The sequence below is a fragment of the Littorina saxatilis genome, linkage group LG1, assembly GCF_037325665.1.
Source record: "Littorina saxatilis isolate snail1 linkage group LG1, US_GU_Lsax_2.0, whole genome shotgun sequence".
Taxonomy (NCBI): Eukaryota; Metazoa; Mollusca; class Gastropoda; order Littorinimorpha; family Littorinidae; genus Littorina; species Littorina saxatilis.
This window is the reverse complement of record NC_090245.1, coordinates 83,236,460-83,254,202: the sequence shown is the minus strand read 5'-3', so window position 1 is coordinate 83,254,202 and position 17,743 is coordinate 83,236,460. Positions and strand designations below refer to the sequence as shown.

General features: G+C 40.5%; 1 protein-coding gene across 1 annotated transcript in view; it reads left to right on the top strand.

The window, feature by feature from the left end:
- Window positions 1-17,315, top strand: part of LOC138981782 (small conductance calcium-activated potassium channel protein 1-like) — a gene marked incomplete in the record, with an annotated part of 255,085 nt that extends 237,770 nt beyond the window's left edge. The window contains 4 exon segments of the mRNA XM_070354861.1: window positions 1,726-1,853; window positions 4,464-4,533; window positions 11,479-11,580; window positions 12,655-17,315. Of these exon segments, the coding sequence (XP_070210962.1) occupies window positions 1,726-1,853; window positions 4,464-4,533; window positions 11,479-11,580; window positions 12,655-12,966 (612 nt within the window).
- Window positions 17,316-17,743: the final 428 nt, after the last annotated feature.

Below are 17,743 nucleotides of genomic sequence, written 5' to 3'. Positions count from 1 at the left end.
TTTACGGATCCTGCTGCGACAGTCAAAGATCAGAAATGTCTTGGCCGGGGCTGAATACCCGAGAGGTTTTTTTTGTCGGTTATATATGATTATCGTGATTTGTCCTTTTCTCTCGTAATAATCCAGACTTCCGTGCAAATTATACTGAAAACTTGTAATCCCTCTTGGGGATTTTGCGAATCTGCTGCAGAAAACTGGTTAACGCTATTTATGTATTCAAGACCTGATGTTTGCCTTCGAAGAAAATCAAAAGGAAATGGGAAGACTAAAAAAGATTATGTCCACTGGCTGATCTAAAAACTGTAGTCTTGGTTTGATATTTCCTTTTTCCTTTTTTTTCAACGGCAATAACAGGAAGAAGTGTCAGGAATGTTGTAGCTAGTTCAATGAAGCCATGCATGTACTTTCATTCTGCTTTCGTATGGACTGTCAGCAAAAGAGACATCAAGTTGTTTGTAGACACCAGCCTTCCCATTGTCGACACAAAGTGCAACTGCAAAAGAAAATTGCTTCAGGCTGTTGCTTCTGGGGTCGCGTTATTCCTGATGCAATCTTATGCCATAATAAGAATAGTTCTAGAGACATTGTGCTTATATTTTATAGGGCTAGGCTGAAGTACACTTTTCAATCTTATTTTGGCCTGTAAGGCGCAAATCCCGCGAAGTTAATGATTGTAATCCAGAATGTGTAATGCCGATCACCCAACGTCTATAACCCCGGTCAACGAACGTCCAAAAGGTGTTAAAGTTTCAGGAACATGGAAAAGAGTGCAATCATTTCCGCCATATTTCACGTAGATCTTTCAGGCTGGAGAACTGTCACGCTCTTCCGTGCAGCTGCCGCCTTCAGCGGGTGGCAGCCATTGCTGAAACGGAAGGGCTTTTCGCCTCCTGCGTCTGACCTTTCCCAGGACTAATTTGTCGCATGCAAATGTCATGCTTCACGCGCCGGTCGTGACTAATGACTTGGCGTAACTATCCACACGGGTCCAGTGTGTGTGTGTGTGTGTGTGTGTGTGTGTGTGTGTGTGTGTGTGTGTGTGTATGTGTACGTGGAGGTGTGTGTGTGTGTGTGTGTGACTTTGGCGACAACCTGGTTGAATTTCTGGCAACCGGAACACTCAAGCTGTTACAGCGTTCTGAAATAGAATGATTTTTTTTTCGATATTTTTTTGGCAATAGAAAAGACTTAGTTGGGTTTTCTCGACCGCAAAAAAAGGTGGGCTTTTAGCGTGTCGGAGCTTACTTATTTTAGCACGTCCAGAGCGGAAATGTGTTCTGAAGCTGCGTGAAAAGGAACGCTAATGAATTTTTTGTTTCGTCACCAATGTCGAAAAATTTATTTAGCTTTGTTTTTTGTTTCACATCAGCTAAAAAGTAACGATCGAGATTAGACTCATGTTTTCCTTTTATATTTTTGCGTTTGCTTTTGTCATATAAACTTTTCAGACAAATTGTCCAGTTCATCATTAATCATCAATCATTGTCTCAGTCTCGCTTGTGTCTTCCGAACGAGCTTCTGGACAATAAGTAAGATAAATTTATTGTCTGTATTATAAGTGTTCGTCTGTCTGTCAGCTTAAAAGACCGGTGACGATCAGTGACCGTAACGTTTTGTTTTGTCACAATTAAACGTTCCTATAAAATACCTTGCTTGTATTTTTAAATCTGAATTTTGGTTTTGTATATTTGTTTAATCATCAGCAAAAATGCATTTCTGTTGCAGTTAAAGAATGCGGCAGCTAACGTGCTGAGGGAGACATGGCTTATCTACAAGTACACAAAGCTGGTGAAGAAAGTCAACGCCAGCAAAGTCAGATCGCATCAGCGAAAATTCCTCCAAGCAATCCACAGGTATTGCACACAGTCATTTGGTCGCATCATTATTTGCTGGAATCAAAGAGGAAGGCATACACCTGAGAATGAAAATTTATTTTCCAAGAAAACCCGCTTGAAGACATCCAGAACTTATTATTGTATCATTCACAGACACACGCACACACGCACAAACACACGCGCGTACGCATACGTACGCACACACGTGCACACACCCACACACACACACACGCACGCACGCACGCACGTACGTACGTACGCACAAACACACGCGGATACGCACACACACACACACACACACACACACACACACACACACACACACACACACACACACACACACACACCTACAGACGCACTTGAATACATATATATTGGACAATCTCTCTGTTTCAGTCTTTGTCTTTGTCTCTGTCTCTCTCTCCCTCTTTCTTTCTTATTCGTTAACATCTTAGATAGTTCATTGATTGTACCTATATCATTGATTGTACCTATACTGTTCAAAAAAAGAAACGCATAGTTGCTACTTGCCAAATTTGTTTTATTTTTCGAAAAAATTAACAGAAAATCCAATATTTAGATTATTTGTTTGAAATTTGGTATGGACACAGTTGAATGCACACACAGTTCATTTGCATCTTCAAATCAATCAGTCAATCAATACGATTGGGTGCCGAGGCTGTCAAGTCAGTAGGGGGTGTGACTGCCTTGAGCAGCAACAACTGCCCGGCACCTTCTGGGCATGGACTGGATCAGATGCCGGATATCTTGCTGTGGGATGGTGTCCCACTCCTCCTGATGTGCCTGCAATAGATCGCGGTGATTTGCCGGCGCTTCTTCTCGCCTGCGCACACGTCTGTCCAATTCATCCCAGAGGTGTTCTATCGGGTTCATGTCTGGCGACATGGATGGCCAGGGAAGCACCTGGACATGGTGGTCGGTGAGGAACTGGGTGGTGAGTCGTGCTGTGTGCGGGCGAGCGTTGTCCTGCTGGAATATGGCATCCTGGTCAGCCAGAAGAGGAAGGGCGTGTGGGCGCAGAATTTCCTCCACGTATCGCTGGGCAGTTATGCGCCCTTGGACGTGCACCAGGGTGCTCCTTCCAGCGGTATTGATCGCCCCCCACACCATGACGCCTCCACCACCATGAACGGGTGCCTCATCCACACAGTTGGGCGCGTAACGTTCGTTTACTCTCCGGTAGACCCTCCTCCGACCATCATGTCGCTGGAGCAGGAAGTAGGACTCGTCGCTGAACCACACGTGTCTCCAGTGATTCCGGACGGTCCAGCGAAGGTGCTGGTTGCCCCACTGCACTCGGTTCTGGCGATGGCGGCGGGTGAGGACAGCTCCTCTGTGAGGTCTGCGAGCTCTCAAACCAGCTTCATGCAGGCGGTTCCGCACGGTCTGGTCCGATAATCGGTGTGGCCCGGGGAGAGCCTGGACAGAAGATGAGGCCGACAGGAAACGATTCCGGAGGTGGCGGAGCCGTATGAAGCGGTCGTGAGCAGCAGTTGTCGCCCTTGGTCTTCCCGCTCGTGGCAAGTCAGCAACGGAGCCAGTGGCTTGAAACCTGACCCACAGTCTACTGATGGTGCTCTGGGACACGTGGAAGTGCCTGGCGATTGCACTTTGACTTTGGCCTGCTTGTAAACGACCCAATGCAATTTGGCGGTCTTCTCTGCTCAATCGGGCCATCTTTCGTCGCTGAATTGTCGTCTGATTTCTTTGTGGCGAACAATCCGCTTTTATGGGTTTTGGAAGACATGGTGAGAGCTCAATATTCCCCGAGTTTCACGAGATTACACTGAAGCATGACGAGTGGTCATGCCAAATGAGCAATTTTGACATTGTAGCCACTGATAACGCATGCGTCACGTGCAGAGCTCACTTGTGGCAATGGACGAAAGGTCGACGACCAGATAAACATTTTCTGCAGTTTGGTGGATATCCTTGTAGCCATATAACTAAATTAACCAAATATTACAAGCTATGCGTTTCTTTTTTTGAACAGTATATATCATTGATTCTGTGCCTTCATTTGGACCCTAGACCTTCACATGATCGCCCTTCCGAGTTCAATGCCTACAATTATCTACCGTGCATACAGTAAGATAATCATATAGCGCATTCTCAATTTCTCTGAAACTCTTCCAAATAGAAGAATTCCGGAAATAACTCTGTCGGGTTTGTATAGGTTGTGATGAAAGACTGTATACTCTTGATTCTTGTGAGGAAACTTTCTACGCGTGCCCCTTGTCCATGTTTTTCAGACACACCCCTCACTAGTGACTGTCCTTAAAATGTAACGTGGAAAAGTTTGACTCGTTAAAAGCAAGAGTATTCACCCTTTCACAACCTAAACAAACCCGACAGGTTTATTTCCAGAATTTTTCTATTTAAAAGAGTTACGGAGAAACTGAGAATGCGTTATATGATTATCTTACTATATGCACGGTAGCTAATAGTAGGCATTGAAATTGAAAGGTTGTTCATGAATGCAAAGGTCTAGCGTCCAAATTAAGGCACAGACAGTGTTAATGATATAGGAGTTATTTTCTGAACATCGTCTATTAAGTCAAAATTTACTCTGTATGTGAAAATGCTTGTGTTCTCTCCCACCCCAAGCTTGCGTCGAGTCAAGATGGACCAGCGGAAGTTGATGGAGAACCAGAGCACCCTGGTGGACATGGCAAAGGTCAGAGCATGTACTTCCGGTTCATTGGTTTTTACCCTTGTGTAGTTCTTTGAACCTTGACCCTCCTCAGCACAAACCCGTTTCTCGTCTCGTCTCTTCGTTTGGTGGGAGGGGGAAAATACAGAAGCTTGGCAACATATTTTTTTGTCAGGGGTTGCAATCGTTATCTGCAAGTGCTTTCATACATGAAAGTTATATAATCCCGGCTTCTTCTTTTTTTTAAGATTTCATTGAGCATTGTCGACCATTTGTCACAGTGCAACGTTAAATATTGTCGAGAATTTGAATAAACGGTGTGTATAAATTGTTATTTTTTTGGCATTAACATGTTTGGAATATTAAAGGATGATTCAGCAAAGACATCCTTTTAACTTTATATCATGCACATTTTTGCACCATTTTTGTGTTAGTGCGACTAAAACCAATGCCCATGCATACCACAAACGAGAGACAAACGAGTACAAGATGTTTTACTATTCACTGAATTCAGACCATGCAGACACTAGCAGGGAGTTTTCATTCTTTTTATCTCCTTCCCGACTAATCCTTAAATGCACTCTGATTCATTTTGCACCGCTGTACCTTTACTGGCACGATTTCCTGGACTTTAAGGGGATACAGAACATAGTCGTGTAACTGTAAAGGTTGGAGATTTCCCATTGATTCTGGTCAGAAAAAAAATTATCTGCGTTCAAAATTAGCTGGTAGATGCTTTCAGAAGAATTTGATTCATAGGTCTACTGAAAGGATAATTTTGCAGAAACAATTTTATAGAATCAAACGAGGATTACAATCTCTGTGGAAAAAAAGAAATCGAGCATAATTATTCTTTTTATGTTGCTTTTTGTGGAAACTCCCAAGTGCATTTAAGGAAATGTTCGTGTTTTTCTTACCACAGCAAGCACAAGGAAAAAATCATTCATTTGATGTTTTGTGGATTTCATTTGTTTAATTTTGTACACGCTTTGAGCAGTAAACAATTGTTCCCAATTTTGGTTTGTATTTTCCAGACAAAACACTGAAACTCTTATCCAAGAATTTGCTTATATATAAATTGATATTGTAACATTGGCAGAACTCTGCCAGACTTCATGTTCTTGACATGTATGTCTGTCAATTTGTTTTATTAAGAGATTGATTCTGGTTTGATTTTCAAGTTTGAAAACTGGAAAAAATAAATCATGGCCTAAAACTTCTGACTGAATATCGAGTAGGATGTGCACAACTAACGCAAGGAAAGGAAAGGACTGTTGTCTGGGGCTATGGCTAATAATACAAATGTTAACAGGTCTTTTATCTTTACAGTTCATGTTGTTTAGACGTTTCGCCTAATTTTACAGATATATTTGGCAGAATACCGAGATACTTACCCGAACCCTTTTAACTCAAAACAAATCTCAGAATGGAAACTCCCTGTCACTTATTACATACCAAGAAAAACATAGCCTTTTCCAGGTTCTTTCTTTTGAAATAACATTACTTTTTTGTTTTTGACCGAATTTTTTTGTTTTGTCGAAGTAAATGATATGTTTTTGCATTTGTTTATTGGAATTAAGAACATTATTTCAATGCTCTCAGCTAAAAGGCTTTTTTGTTTGTTTTCGCTACACCTTTGACCCATCAGACACGAGAAAAGTTCGTTTTTAGCGCAATGAATACGTTGCTTTTATTCTAACTCGCTTCAAACAGGACATTGTTCAAGACGAAAAAACTTCAGATTCATTTGAAATTCAAAACTTCAGATAAGTTTGATGAGATTAAATTTTAATCTGGTGTATCAACACATTTTCAAACGTTAATGTTTAAATCTCTGTCCATAGCATGCTTGGAACATTGGTGTTGCATTCTATTAATGAAACACAAGGCAAATGTCATATGAAGATTGTCGTATGAAAATCTGACATGAAAACATTTTACTTCCGATGACAAAAAAAACATGTCTTTGCTCCTTTACAATTTGCAACTCATTTCAATTATATAAAATCAAAGAGAAAGCTGAAAAAAATCAATAGACACAAAATAAGGCTACCTTCAAAATTCTGTAGAGTGTTGCCAATTCGTTTCCAGTGATTTGCATTTGAAATGTTTAAATCATTTTTATATGGTGCAAGTTTAAAACGTTTCAAGGTTAGTTAAATTAGCTTTTTTGACTGGCTTGTGAGAAGTCCTACATTGGCGCAAACCTTTGGTGTTAAAAAGGACACTTCGTATTTGTCAGCACAGATTAAAGATGATAATTTTATAGAGGGTTCCAGCTTCAAGTTGCTGAAAGTCCAAAGCAACAGAATAAATAACAACAACAAAACTGGAAACAAAAGTATGTTGAACCTACAGATCAGTAATCATTATTACAGAAATAACATGGGGTTGTTGTTGGATTTTCATGTTTCTTCAACCTATTTGGCGCTTTGGGACCAATTCAATTTAGTTCCTTTCTTGGCAGAAGTTATGTATACAGCAAAAAAACCATCTGCAGGTGGAAATAGAATCTGAAAAAAAAATATTTTGATTTTGAAGTTTAAAACGTTTTAGCAAAAGCTACCAAACTTCAACACCAATGATATATATACCAAGAAAAAAAACATCAACTATTCGAATGTACTGAGAAATAACTTGACATCAACACACGTTAACAGCAATTATATGTATCCATACACATGCTGGGAATGCAGCTGACAGTAAAAGCCACAGATTTTGTTTGAGTACAAAAGGAAGACAGTTTATGCAGAAGCTACTTGACATGAACCAAAGTCAGCATAGCATAAACAACACCAAAACATCCACAGGTTGAAATAGAAGCTGACCAGACAACACGTCGTTTCCTTTCCTTTTTGTAGAACATGGGGATGGCGGGTTTGCACCGGATGCCCAGTGTATACATCTCCATACCACACGTGGTGTACCAACAGGTACCCCCCGCTCCACGCCCGCCAGAAGCTACAGCGTTATATGTCACACCTCTTCCTCTTTCCTTTGCTTCCATTCGTTTCCATCCCTCCAGTTTTTGTCTCTGATTGGTTCTTGCTGACAACCGATTTGCATAGCGTATGTAAATTATTGTTATAGCACACTTAGGATCGTATAAGGCTTGCGTGCTATTCCTGTCCAACAGAAAAGTCTAATGTAGACAGTTGCAAAAAAAACTAAAAATCCCAGAGTAAGAGATTATGGCTATACTCCACGAACACATTTTAGTGTGATACAAAATGCATGTTGAATCAGTTTTAATCCCTTTTAATCGAGATTTATTGTTACCCATTCGTAAGGGTAACTGTGGTTGCTCTAGCTGTATGCAAATCGGTTGTCTGTCGTGAGTAGAAGTGAATTTGCCGTTCAATGCATTAGTTCTGCTCCTGGTTCAGTCTCTCATTACTCACTCTGTGTCTGTTTGTTGGAAGTTTTCAGGCTGTGTAAACTCGGTAGTTTTGTGGTTAACATGCAACTTTGCATCATGCCTTTGCTATAACTTTTTTTCCCCAGTGTATGCTGAAAACTATCAGAATTCTTTTTGTAATTTGTGGCTGGACAAAGGCTTCTTGACATGATGCTCTGTTGCTACTGACGTCGATGGACGTCTACTTGCATGCTAGTGGCATTATGTCATGTCTAACATACTCACTCTTGTGTGTCTGGTAAATTATGTGGTAGCTTCTGTTGTAGCTGACCAGTGACTGTTGGTGATGTGATCTTTGTTGTCTTGTGAGCTTTTCTGTCCTTGATCATAGTCGCCAACGACACGGGCCTGGAAATTGAATTTCTCCTTGCTTTCTCGTGATGCTTTTGGGGATTTTAGGGTAAAAGGAAGATGTGTAACAAAACTAGTGTTTGTATTAACTTGGTACGATCGGTACAAAAGAAAAAGGTTTCGTCTGAGAAAGGGGACACAGTATAGCTGTGGGTGTGCACCACTCTAGCACAGTTGGAGTACATTTTATTGTCTTATTATCAGTTCAGTAGTAGAACCCGCTAGTGGTTTTAGTTTGCAGACAAGCAGAAAAATGTGCATTTAAAAAAAATCTTTCTCCGTCTGATGAGGAAAATATTGTTTAACTAAGTGAAAATCAGTGTTTCATCATTGTGCTTGACAAAAGGGATTTTTTTCTTATTTTTCTTTTTTTATGCAAATTCTTGATTTGAAAGTTGAAGTTTTGTCATAGCTAAAGAGATAAAAACCTGTTTTAAAAGCAACATTAAAAAGACTTTTTTAAAGCCCATTTTCTGCAAGCCAATGTATAGATTCAACTACGCTCTGTTTTAGTGTTTGTACCTTTGAATCTTACCTTTGATTGTCTTTAAATCCTTTGTAATTTTCAATTTCTGAATGCATCATTTTGTCAAAAACTACTTTTTGACGATGACTCCTTTTGCCTAATTAAAATACGAATGTTAATACTAGATTGTTTATGAAATAAGGCAAAGACATCAAAAAGCTATAATGTTGCCAGGCTTCCGGTCACTTCATAATCATCTTAAATGTTAGTTTCACTAGAATGTAACGCTGCTTAATCTAAATCTAACACTTGCTTCGCGTTACTAACCTTGTGCTTTTCCGTTTAAGTGATTCAGAGTTAAGAACTAAACTTAACAACAAAATCATATTAACATAGTCTTGTAGCTCAAATATTAGGTACTAAATGCATGCAAAACATTGTTGTGCCATAGAATGGGGCCGGCTGTTTGATGGTGTATTATTTTGAAATTGTGGGTTTCAAGTAGACGTGGTTTTGTGTTTTTTGTTAATATCGGACAGAAAGTTGCCTGTGCAGTTTTTGGTACTGAAAAGAATGCAATCAGATTTGTAAGAAATTGTGGTTTGTCATACCTCAATATATTTGAATGCTTAACTTCCCATTTGCATAAGTTTACAGTGATCACAAACTGTATTAGCGAACCTACAAACAATAACAAAGATATTGATACCTTTTGGTTTTATGTTTTAGGGTAGAAATATAATTTAGAGGAGCTTGCTTAGAGAATAGGTTACCATTTTATGTTGTTAGTTGAACCATGTAGGTTTAAGGTAGGTATTGGAAATGTCTGCTAGTGTACACAGAATGAATATTGTTGCAATTTAACTTCTCATTCTAACTTTCACACACACACACACACGAGCTCGCGCGCACAAACACACACACACACACACACACACACACACACACACACACACACACACACACACACACACACACACACACACACACACTCACTCACTCACTCACTCACTCACTCACTCACTCACTCACCCACCCACTCGCTCGCAGCCCGCATAAAATACATTTAATTTTGCGTTTTCGCTTCATTTTTATCTTCTACATGTTCACTTTCAAATTATCCCTTCTTTTTCTTGTCTAGATGACACCCTGACACCTTTCCACCCGAGAACAAATGCTGTCACACACTTCACCGCTTTAAGATTGTGTTAGCACTCGACCCTGGTATTTCGCATCCCTTCCCTGCTTTATTCACAACTGAAGTCTGACCATCAGACTATCCCGTTATATCCACATCCTAATTGGTATCATTGAACTTGGGACACCGTCAATTTAAATTATGTCTAAGGAATCTTCAGAAACTTTAAAAAATATAACTTTGCGAACAAGAATGCAATTTTCCTTTGAATTTCGTTGAAGTTGGAGAGTTGGCAATGTTTTTGTTCATTAATGTCTCCAGAAACAGTCATAGTTACAACCTACAGGTATTCAACACAAATTAATCCTAACTTGTGGAATATACTTTTGGTTGTAATGCAATCATTAATTGACAAATCAAAGCGAGAATTGGCTATGTCTGTCAATCCAAAAGAATACGAAAAATACACCGACAGTAGAAAACTTATTTGAGTAAACCTTCGTGTAAATTGTCACGGTCTGCTTCCTCCTGGAAAAAAATGTTATGCACGCACACGCTGGTTGTTCTCTGACTGCATAGTACTGAGTATAGTTACTGAATTGTTTTGTAATTTGGTATTACTTTTAGGAAATATCTAACAGCATCGAGGTAGGGTTTTTTTTTATTTCAAGAAAATTCAGGTTGTGTTCCTAACCGTATTACAAGCATGAAACTGACTTCTAAAATGTATACACTCAAGAAAAGAAAATAGGCAAACGACAAGCTAGACTCATATTTACGGTTGGGAATAGCTGATAGTTGACATACGCTGAACCTTTCAACCAAAAGGCTTTCGTCAGCAATTACATGGGGGGGGGGGGGGGGGGGGACAAGTAAAAAAGGAATAGAAAAGAAGAAATTGAAACCAAAAAACGATACACGAATCGAGACCTGGCGTAAAAATGAATAAAAGAAACAAGGCAAATGAGATGTACTCCTCTACTGTGCTTAGTTCAGTGTCCCAAGTTCGTGATTAGCGATATAAACCTTTAAATAAACACGCCTTCCTTCACTTAACTCTTCATCACACATTTGTATTTAAACCATCCCTCTTCCCTACCCTCACACAGTTAGCTTCTGAGTCGGGCGAGCTCATCAGAGGGCCATGACAATATTGCCTTTTCAGTTTTGACCGTGCTCGGAGGTCCGGCAATGACCTGCAAGATGACTGCTTTGTCTGTCTTTGAGTCCAGATGCTTTCTATGCTCTCGACAGGTCTCGGCTTCTGGCCTGCAAATGGTGACTGCATGAAGGCTGCAGTGGCTTCTGGCTGACAACCCTTACACTGCTCAGGCTCTGCTATCAGAAAAAGGACGACTTGTGGGGTGGCAGAATATGGGAGGGAACGTCTTTTTCACGGACTGGAACACATACTAATTTATTTAATTATTAGCGTAGGAGTGACTGTATTCTTCTGATATTGTACCGCATCATGGTAACTGGGATGGGTGTATTCTTCATGTGGGAATGACAGTGTTCTTCTGATATGGTACTGTATCAAAGGAACTGGGCTAGGCGAGTGTTTTGCTCATGTTTGTGTTCGTATTTCACGTGCAGACGCAAACCAACATCCAGGAGATGGTTACAGACATGCACAGCAACCAGACAGCACTGGAGAAACGGGTCAACAAAATCGAAGACAAGCTGGCCACGTTACAGGTACGCCACTAAAAGGAGAGAGAGAGAAAGAGTTTACGTTATTGCGTTCGTTTGAAATCCAAATGTAGTTGACAGGCAGGCTTAGATGTCCTAAAAACAAATTTCTATTTGGATGTATTTTCTATCTAAATGGATAGTAAATGTGTGTTATTGTTATCCAGTCACATCAGAAGAGAAACTTAACGGACATTTTCTGGTACACTTAGTATGTCCAAGTCATGCACAGGAGAAGCTGTTTGCTGGCACTATAAAAACATATATATGCGAAGTGTATCATTTAGAATTACTTGAAAGCAGCAACAGGTATATATACTTGCTGTTTTCTTTTATTCTTTTTGGTTTGTATAAATTGTTATGTTGAAAGGGAATTAAGATGCTTTAAAACTTTGTTGAAACATACATGTATTTATTAAATTCATTATCAGGTGACAACACAGCCATGAAACAGGTCAATCATTTGAGTCAGTTTCAAACATCAGGACTGCAGTTTTCTTTAAATGTCTGTAAAAATTCGAAAGCGGTCATAGTATTGCAATGGAAGATTTCCAGCGTTACACCTTCCAATGGCCGTATTTATTTATCTTCTTCTAACCTCCAGTTTCAAACGTTTTTGTAAGCATTGTAAGCAAAACTCAATTTTGAAGATGGAACAATTCCGGATGCATAAAGCCTAATGATTCAACTTTCTGATAGAATTTGAGGTGAAGATTTCATCATGTCATATCATAATTTTCTCGGCTTGTAGGCTGGATAAGCCTGTTGTCAACTATATGATTGCATCTGTAATTTGTTCATTTGTTCTAGGCTGGACGAGAAGGAACATGTTCATAGTCACGTCCACGGTCTTCATTTTTGTGACGCTGTTCCTTTGCCTTGATCATTTCTCTTTCTGCAGTTATATAAGAAGCAGCATCCAGAGAATTGTGACCATCTATCATCATCAATTTTTGTTGTGTATCTTGTTCCACCACTTTAAAGCCGGATAGGTCGAGGTTCTGGTGAATGTTACGTTTGGACTACAATTAAATGTTCTATAAACTCACCTGTGTACTTGTGTATGCCATCTGCGTTCAGATTCACCTAGATACATTGCCTGAGTTGATCGCGCGGGCACTGAGGTCCCAGCTGCAACCAGAGATGGAGTACCGGCCTAGCAGCGGTGGACACATCACACCCTCAGCCTCCAGCGGTCCCAGGCCTCTTTCCGAGTTCACCGGTTTGCGTCGCTTCCAAGGCTCAGGAGCGGCACGGCAACGCAGGCCTTTCCAAACGCAGGCGTCCTTCGGTGGCTTCAGCAATGTGGCTACCCACTACTACAACACCCCTGAAGGTGGTCCTAGCCCCAACCTGACGGGTCCCAATGTAGGCAGTGACAGCCAGTTATAGCAGACGGAATGTTAGGGGAAAACAAAACCTGGACAAGATTGTGCAGTTGTGGATTTTTTCGTAAACCTTGTTGCCTCCTTGCCTGTCAGAGCTGAGGACGATGTTCAAGCGATTTTCCCAACAAAATCGTTCAGCTATGACATGAAGTATTCACCCACCCGAATCCTACGCCCTCCACTGCTTGGGCTATCCGGGGAAGATCTGCTGCCACAACTATGCACCCGTTGTGAGAAAGCGATGCACAAGGCCAGCATACAAGTCTACATTACTAAGTATCACCCAAGATTCAAACGTGGAAGCTCTGTATAAGTTCCACGTCTATGGGCTCAAAAATCCACTACCTAATGCTCGAAACATGAGGATGAATTTCAGACAAGAAACTTTGAATTTGAGTGTAAAATACAGTTCCTCAAATAGGAGTTTTTGCTGGCGAAAAAGCTTTGTCCATCCGACTAAGTGTCTCGACATGCCAGTCTGCAATCATCATGACGCGAGCAATATCTCGCTAAACTGATAAATAGTTGTGCGGTCAAAAAGTTGCACAGAGCTCAAGGGTTTTCTGAAATGGTATATAGCCCTTGCAGGAGCAAAATTCAGCAGCAGCCGAAATCACCTGGCTCTGTTTTATGCTGGGGTAGAATGGCACGAAAATGACTCTGTGTAGACAAAGAAAACACTCCTTAATGAAAGTCACTTCTGGCTGCCAAGTTCTCAGGAAAGTACTGTTCACCAGGGACGCGGGCTGCCTTGTGCAGGCCAGCCTGCAATCTGTTGACGCGTCCTCTGCCCACCTCAAAGCTTGGGCTGGCCGAGAAGGAAAATTAAGCCGATCGTACAGACAGGTGGCGTGCTCGATCATAAGAAACACTTAACATGATGTTGTCAACAAGGTGTGGAATCTTCACTATCCGGGCATTATGATCTCGTGAATGTCTGGATGTTGACGCTTTCTGATTGTCAACGTTGCAATCAGAAGATGCCACACATAAGAAAACAACTCTCTGAAGACGTTGAAAATGGCAGTCTAAGGAATTTAGGTGTACAGTTTTGAGTGTGTGATAAACTCCAGTGTCAGGGTGTTCATGTAACTGCGTGATCAGGGAGGTAAGCGTGCGGTTTCCTCTCAGCAGAGACTCAAATGTGTTCTGGGTAAAACGGGAAGAACGGTTCCCAATGTGTGGCTATGTAACCCTTCAGATGTTCCATGAGTGCGTGTCTATGGTATATTGTTTCTTCACCACAACTCGATCCTGAAGGTCCTTAGACAAAGAGGGTTCGATCGTCATGTAATACGTATCAAATATTTTTACACCTATTGTTGTAGCTCTCAAACAATGTTCAACTTATTGCTAAGGACTAATTGTGTTTCAATAACTTATGTTTGATTTGTGAAAGCGTTTTATCGTAAGAACATTTGTAAAAGCTTTCACTACAAAGATTACGTGCGTTCGTGGTGATGCTTCCATCACAACCCATTTCGAGGTTAAATTTAGAAGGTGAAATATTAGGTTCAGGGAGTCGTTCAGTGGCTTTTAAGCTGAAATAATTACAGTAGTAGCCGTATTTTTGCCCTATTTAAAACCTGCATATGTTTGTTTTGTACTCGTATCAAGAAGCTTGAATAACGTAGCTTTAAAATCTGTAAACTCATAGCGGCTTCCGACTGCACTAATCTCAGTGGAAAAGAATATTAGTAGTTCTTTAAAAGCTGACATCAATTTGTTCTAGATGAAAACATGTCATCATGTCACTCGTTATGCAGGTTTGGTGCAGGATGTAATCAAATGTTGTAGTTTCCTTAATTTGTCAGAACTTTGATTCAGGTTGTGGCAATGGATTCCTGTCTGCTTCACACCAAGAAGATGATTTCCGTAACAATTAATATCAAGATGAAATTAATACATCAGACAAACTTTTTCTGAAAAGTTGCCGTAGGGAGAAACAGAAGGCCTGATGCGTCTTTGTACTGTTTTTATATGTTGCATGTTTGGTTATGACTTGAGCGAATTTTGATTACAATGCAAACGAATAATCATTTAAAGATGCATAGAAGATTGTTGGTCAAGCAGAAATTGAGTTGTATCGGATAGAATGCAGAAGGTGCCATACGTAATTACAGTAGCAACTACATTACCTTTTGTTGTTTTCGCTTGACGTCCTCAAACCAAAATTCGTTGCGGCGGCCATTTTCCTTTTCAGGCTAAGATCACCAAAGCGTGATTTGTGACGTGCTGTGAGTGTATCACGCGGACGAAAACAACAGATTATGGTTGCAACACCATGTTTAATGACTTTATGATTGGAACTTTAGTGTATAATAGAGAGAAAAAAACTGTACAAGCAATGCAGAATAATCCAAATATTTTTAGGAATACAGTGGACAGTACGGTTGAACCTGTTTTCTCAAGTATTTTCACCCTCCATTCCTTGGAACAAACCGTAAGAATGGAGTGATGTTTGGATTCATGTTTTAGAAAACGCGTATTGTGTTGGTAAATAGCAAAATCAAGGCGTTCAGCGTCACAGCTTGGTCTGTAGTCTGATTGTGATGTAGCTTATGTAAAATGTTAGGCCTGGCGCTCACCTATGTAACTTCAGCAGGACAGACGACGTACTGCCGATTATCCCAGCCCGCTACACGTTGCGTGAAAGGAAAACAGGCCAAGTACTCGTCATAATCCCTATCGCAGCATCAATAATATGCAGTGCGTCGTCTGTGCCGCTGAAACTGCGCAGGTATATTCTGCCCTTTATGATCATGTGGGATGATGGACACTGAGTCAAAGGAGTCGCCCCGTCTCCGCACAGCTAATGTATACAGTATTAGCAGTGCAGACGGTACGTGGTGATACTTGCAAGATGTACACACTGAGTAATTACCGGTTCAAAAACTGTCTTTGGCAGTACAACTGACAAGTGGAAGCTCTCCATCATGGCAAGGAAAGATACGCTGTTTCTTGTTCGTTCTCAGGCCAAAACATTGTGAATATTATGTGTGACACTAAAACCAAAGAATTTAGTATGAAACGAACGTTATAGGTTGAAACGAACGTTACAGGTTCAAAGGCCGACAACCTTTCCCAGACATAATTGAAAAGGTCAAACAGCCTGCCTGTTCCCTGGTGCAAAACTTAGATAATTATTTTGCATGTGCTGTACTGTAGCGATAAAACTTTTGATTTTACCGCTTTCAGGCAAACATTAATAAGATCAATATAATAACTCGAAAATGTTGTGTAGAGTACGACTGCAAGCACAGAGCAAAAGCATACAGGGTAAATTCGTGATTCCTGCACTACTATTACTCACACGTTGATTTTTTTTATTGATTTTTTTAACCAGTCAGTAAGCACAGTAAAATATAAATAGGTTCTTACTTAACTTATCCGATCAGTAGTGATTCTGTATCCATGGCATTTAACTTCAATGATCGATGACGATGAACCTCAGACACTTAAGGACTTGCGTTGTTCATCAGATGTGTTTGATGTCATGTGCAATTTTCAGTCACGTGGCCGAACGAAAAGCGTCAAAGATGATTGGACGAGTGTTAGGAGAGTGTTGCGGGCGATGAAGTGTTTGAGTTCAATAAGAGCGTGAATAAGGCTTGAGCCTAAGCCTGCAAGCAGAGTCGCTTGTTGGCATCTGTAGGCACATGTAATACACCGCAAGGAGTTGAAATGCATATAAAGTTGTACATAGTCCTTCTTCTGTCCGTGTCCACGACGTTCGTTTTCCTGTGTATATTGCGAACTCTGTGATATGATGTGATTCTTTCTGAAATGACGTGATTCTTTCTGATGTGATGTGATTCTGTCTGTGACGTTTGGGCTGAAAGTGTGGTTCAATCCTGTCCAAAGCCCACTTCAAGTCTTCGGCGATGAAACGCTTCAAGACCTGTGTGTGTTTGTGTGTGTGTGTGTGTGCGTGTGTGCGTTTGTGTGTGTGTGTGTGTGTGTGTGTGTGTGTGTGTGTGTGTGTGTGTGTGTGTGTGTGTGTTGATACGTGTACGTGTGTTCCCGTTTCTTTGAAAAACCTGTTTCCAGAACGTTGTGGGTCTGTCCACATTTTCCAATCCATCTTGTATCTGTTTACATATTAATTGATTATATATACACTTTAACATGTCGGAATGTTGTTTGAAGGAGGAAAGTGTTTTTCTCGTGTTCATGGTTATCCAACAATTCGTACGTCTTTCATTATAGTTATCGTTTTTGATCTAAATCATTAATTGGTGTGCGAGGGAAATGTGCGGGAAATTATCACTTTTTAAAAACAATGAGGTAAATTGATTTGCATGACAGAGACTGATCTTGTAATGATGTATTAACGATGTCCATGTTCCATGCCTTTACAACACATGCACATGTATACGCAAGAACTTATAATTATCCACTTTAGTTTAATTGTTTTTTTATTATCCTCATTATCCGTGGTAGGTTTAGTCCGAGAATTGTCCTTAGTAATAAAGCAATCACACGCGTCCAAAAGAAACGTACCCACACAACAAAAGCTGTTTGCTCTGTTATTGTCGATGCAATTTTATTTTCGAGCTAGTTGATATTACGGTTTAGTCATCGTAGATATAGGGTCAACGAAAGTCAAGAAATAAAGAAAGAGAAACACTCTGGGTTGTTTACAATAGTCAACAAACATATAAGCAGTTAAAACGAATTAAAAGTGGTACCGTTTCTTTTGGACGCAGTGGCAAACTCCTCAAAAGTCACATTCCTTCTCGTTTACACGTTGATGTGCAGTACCTCAGATCTAAGAAGGC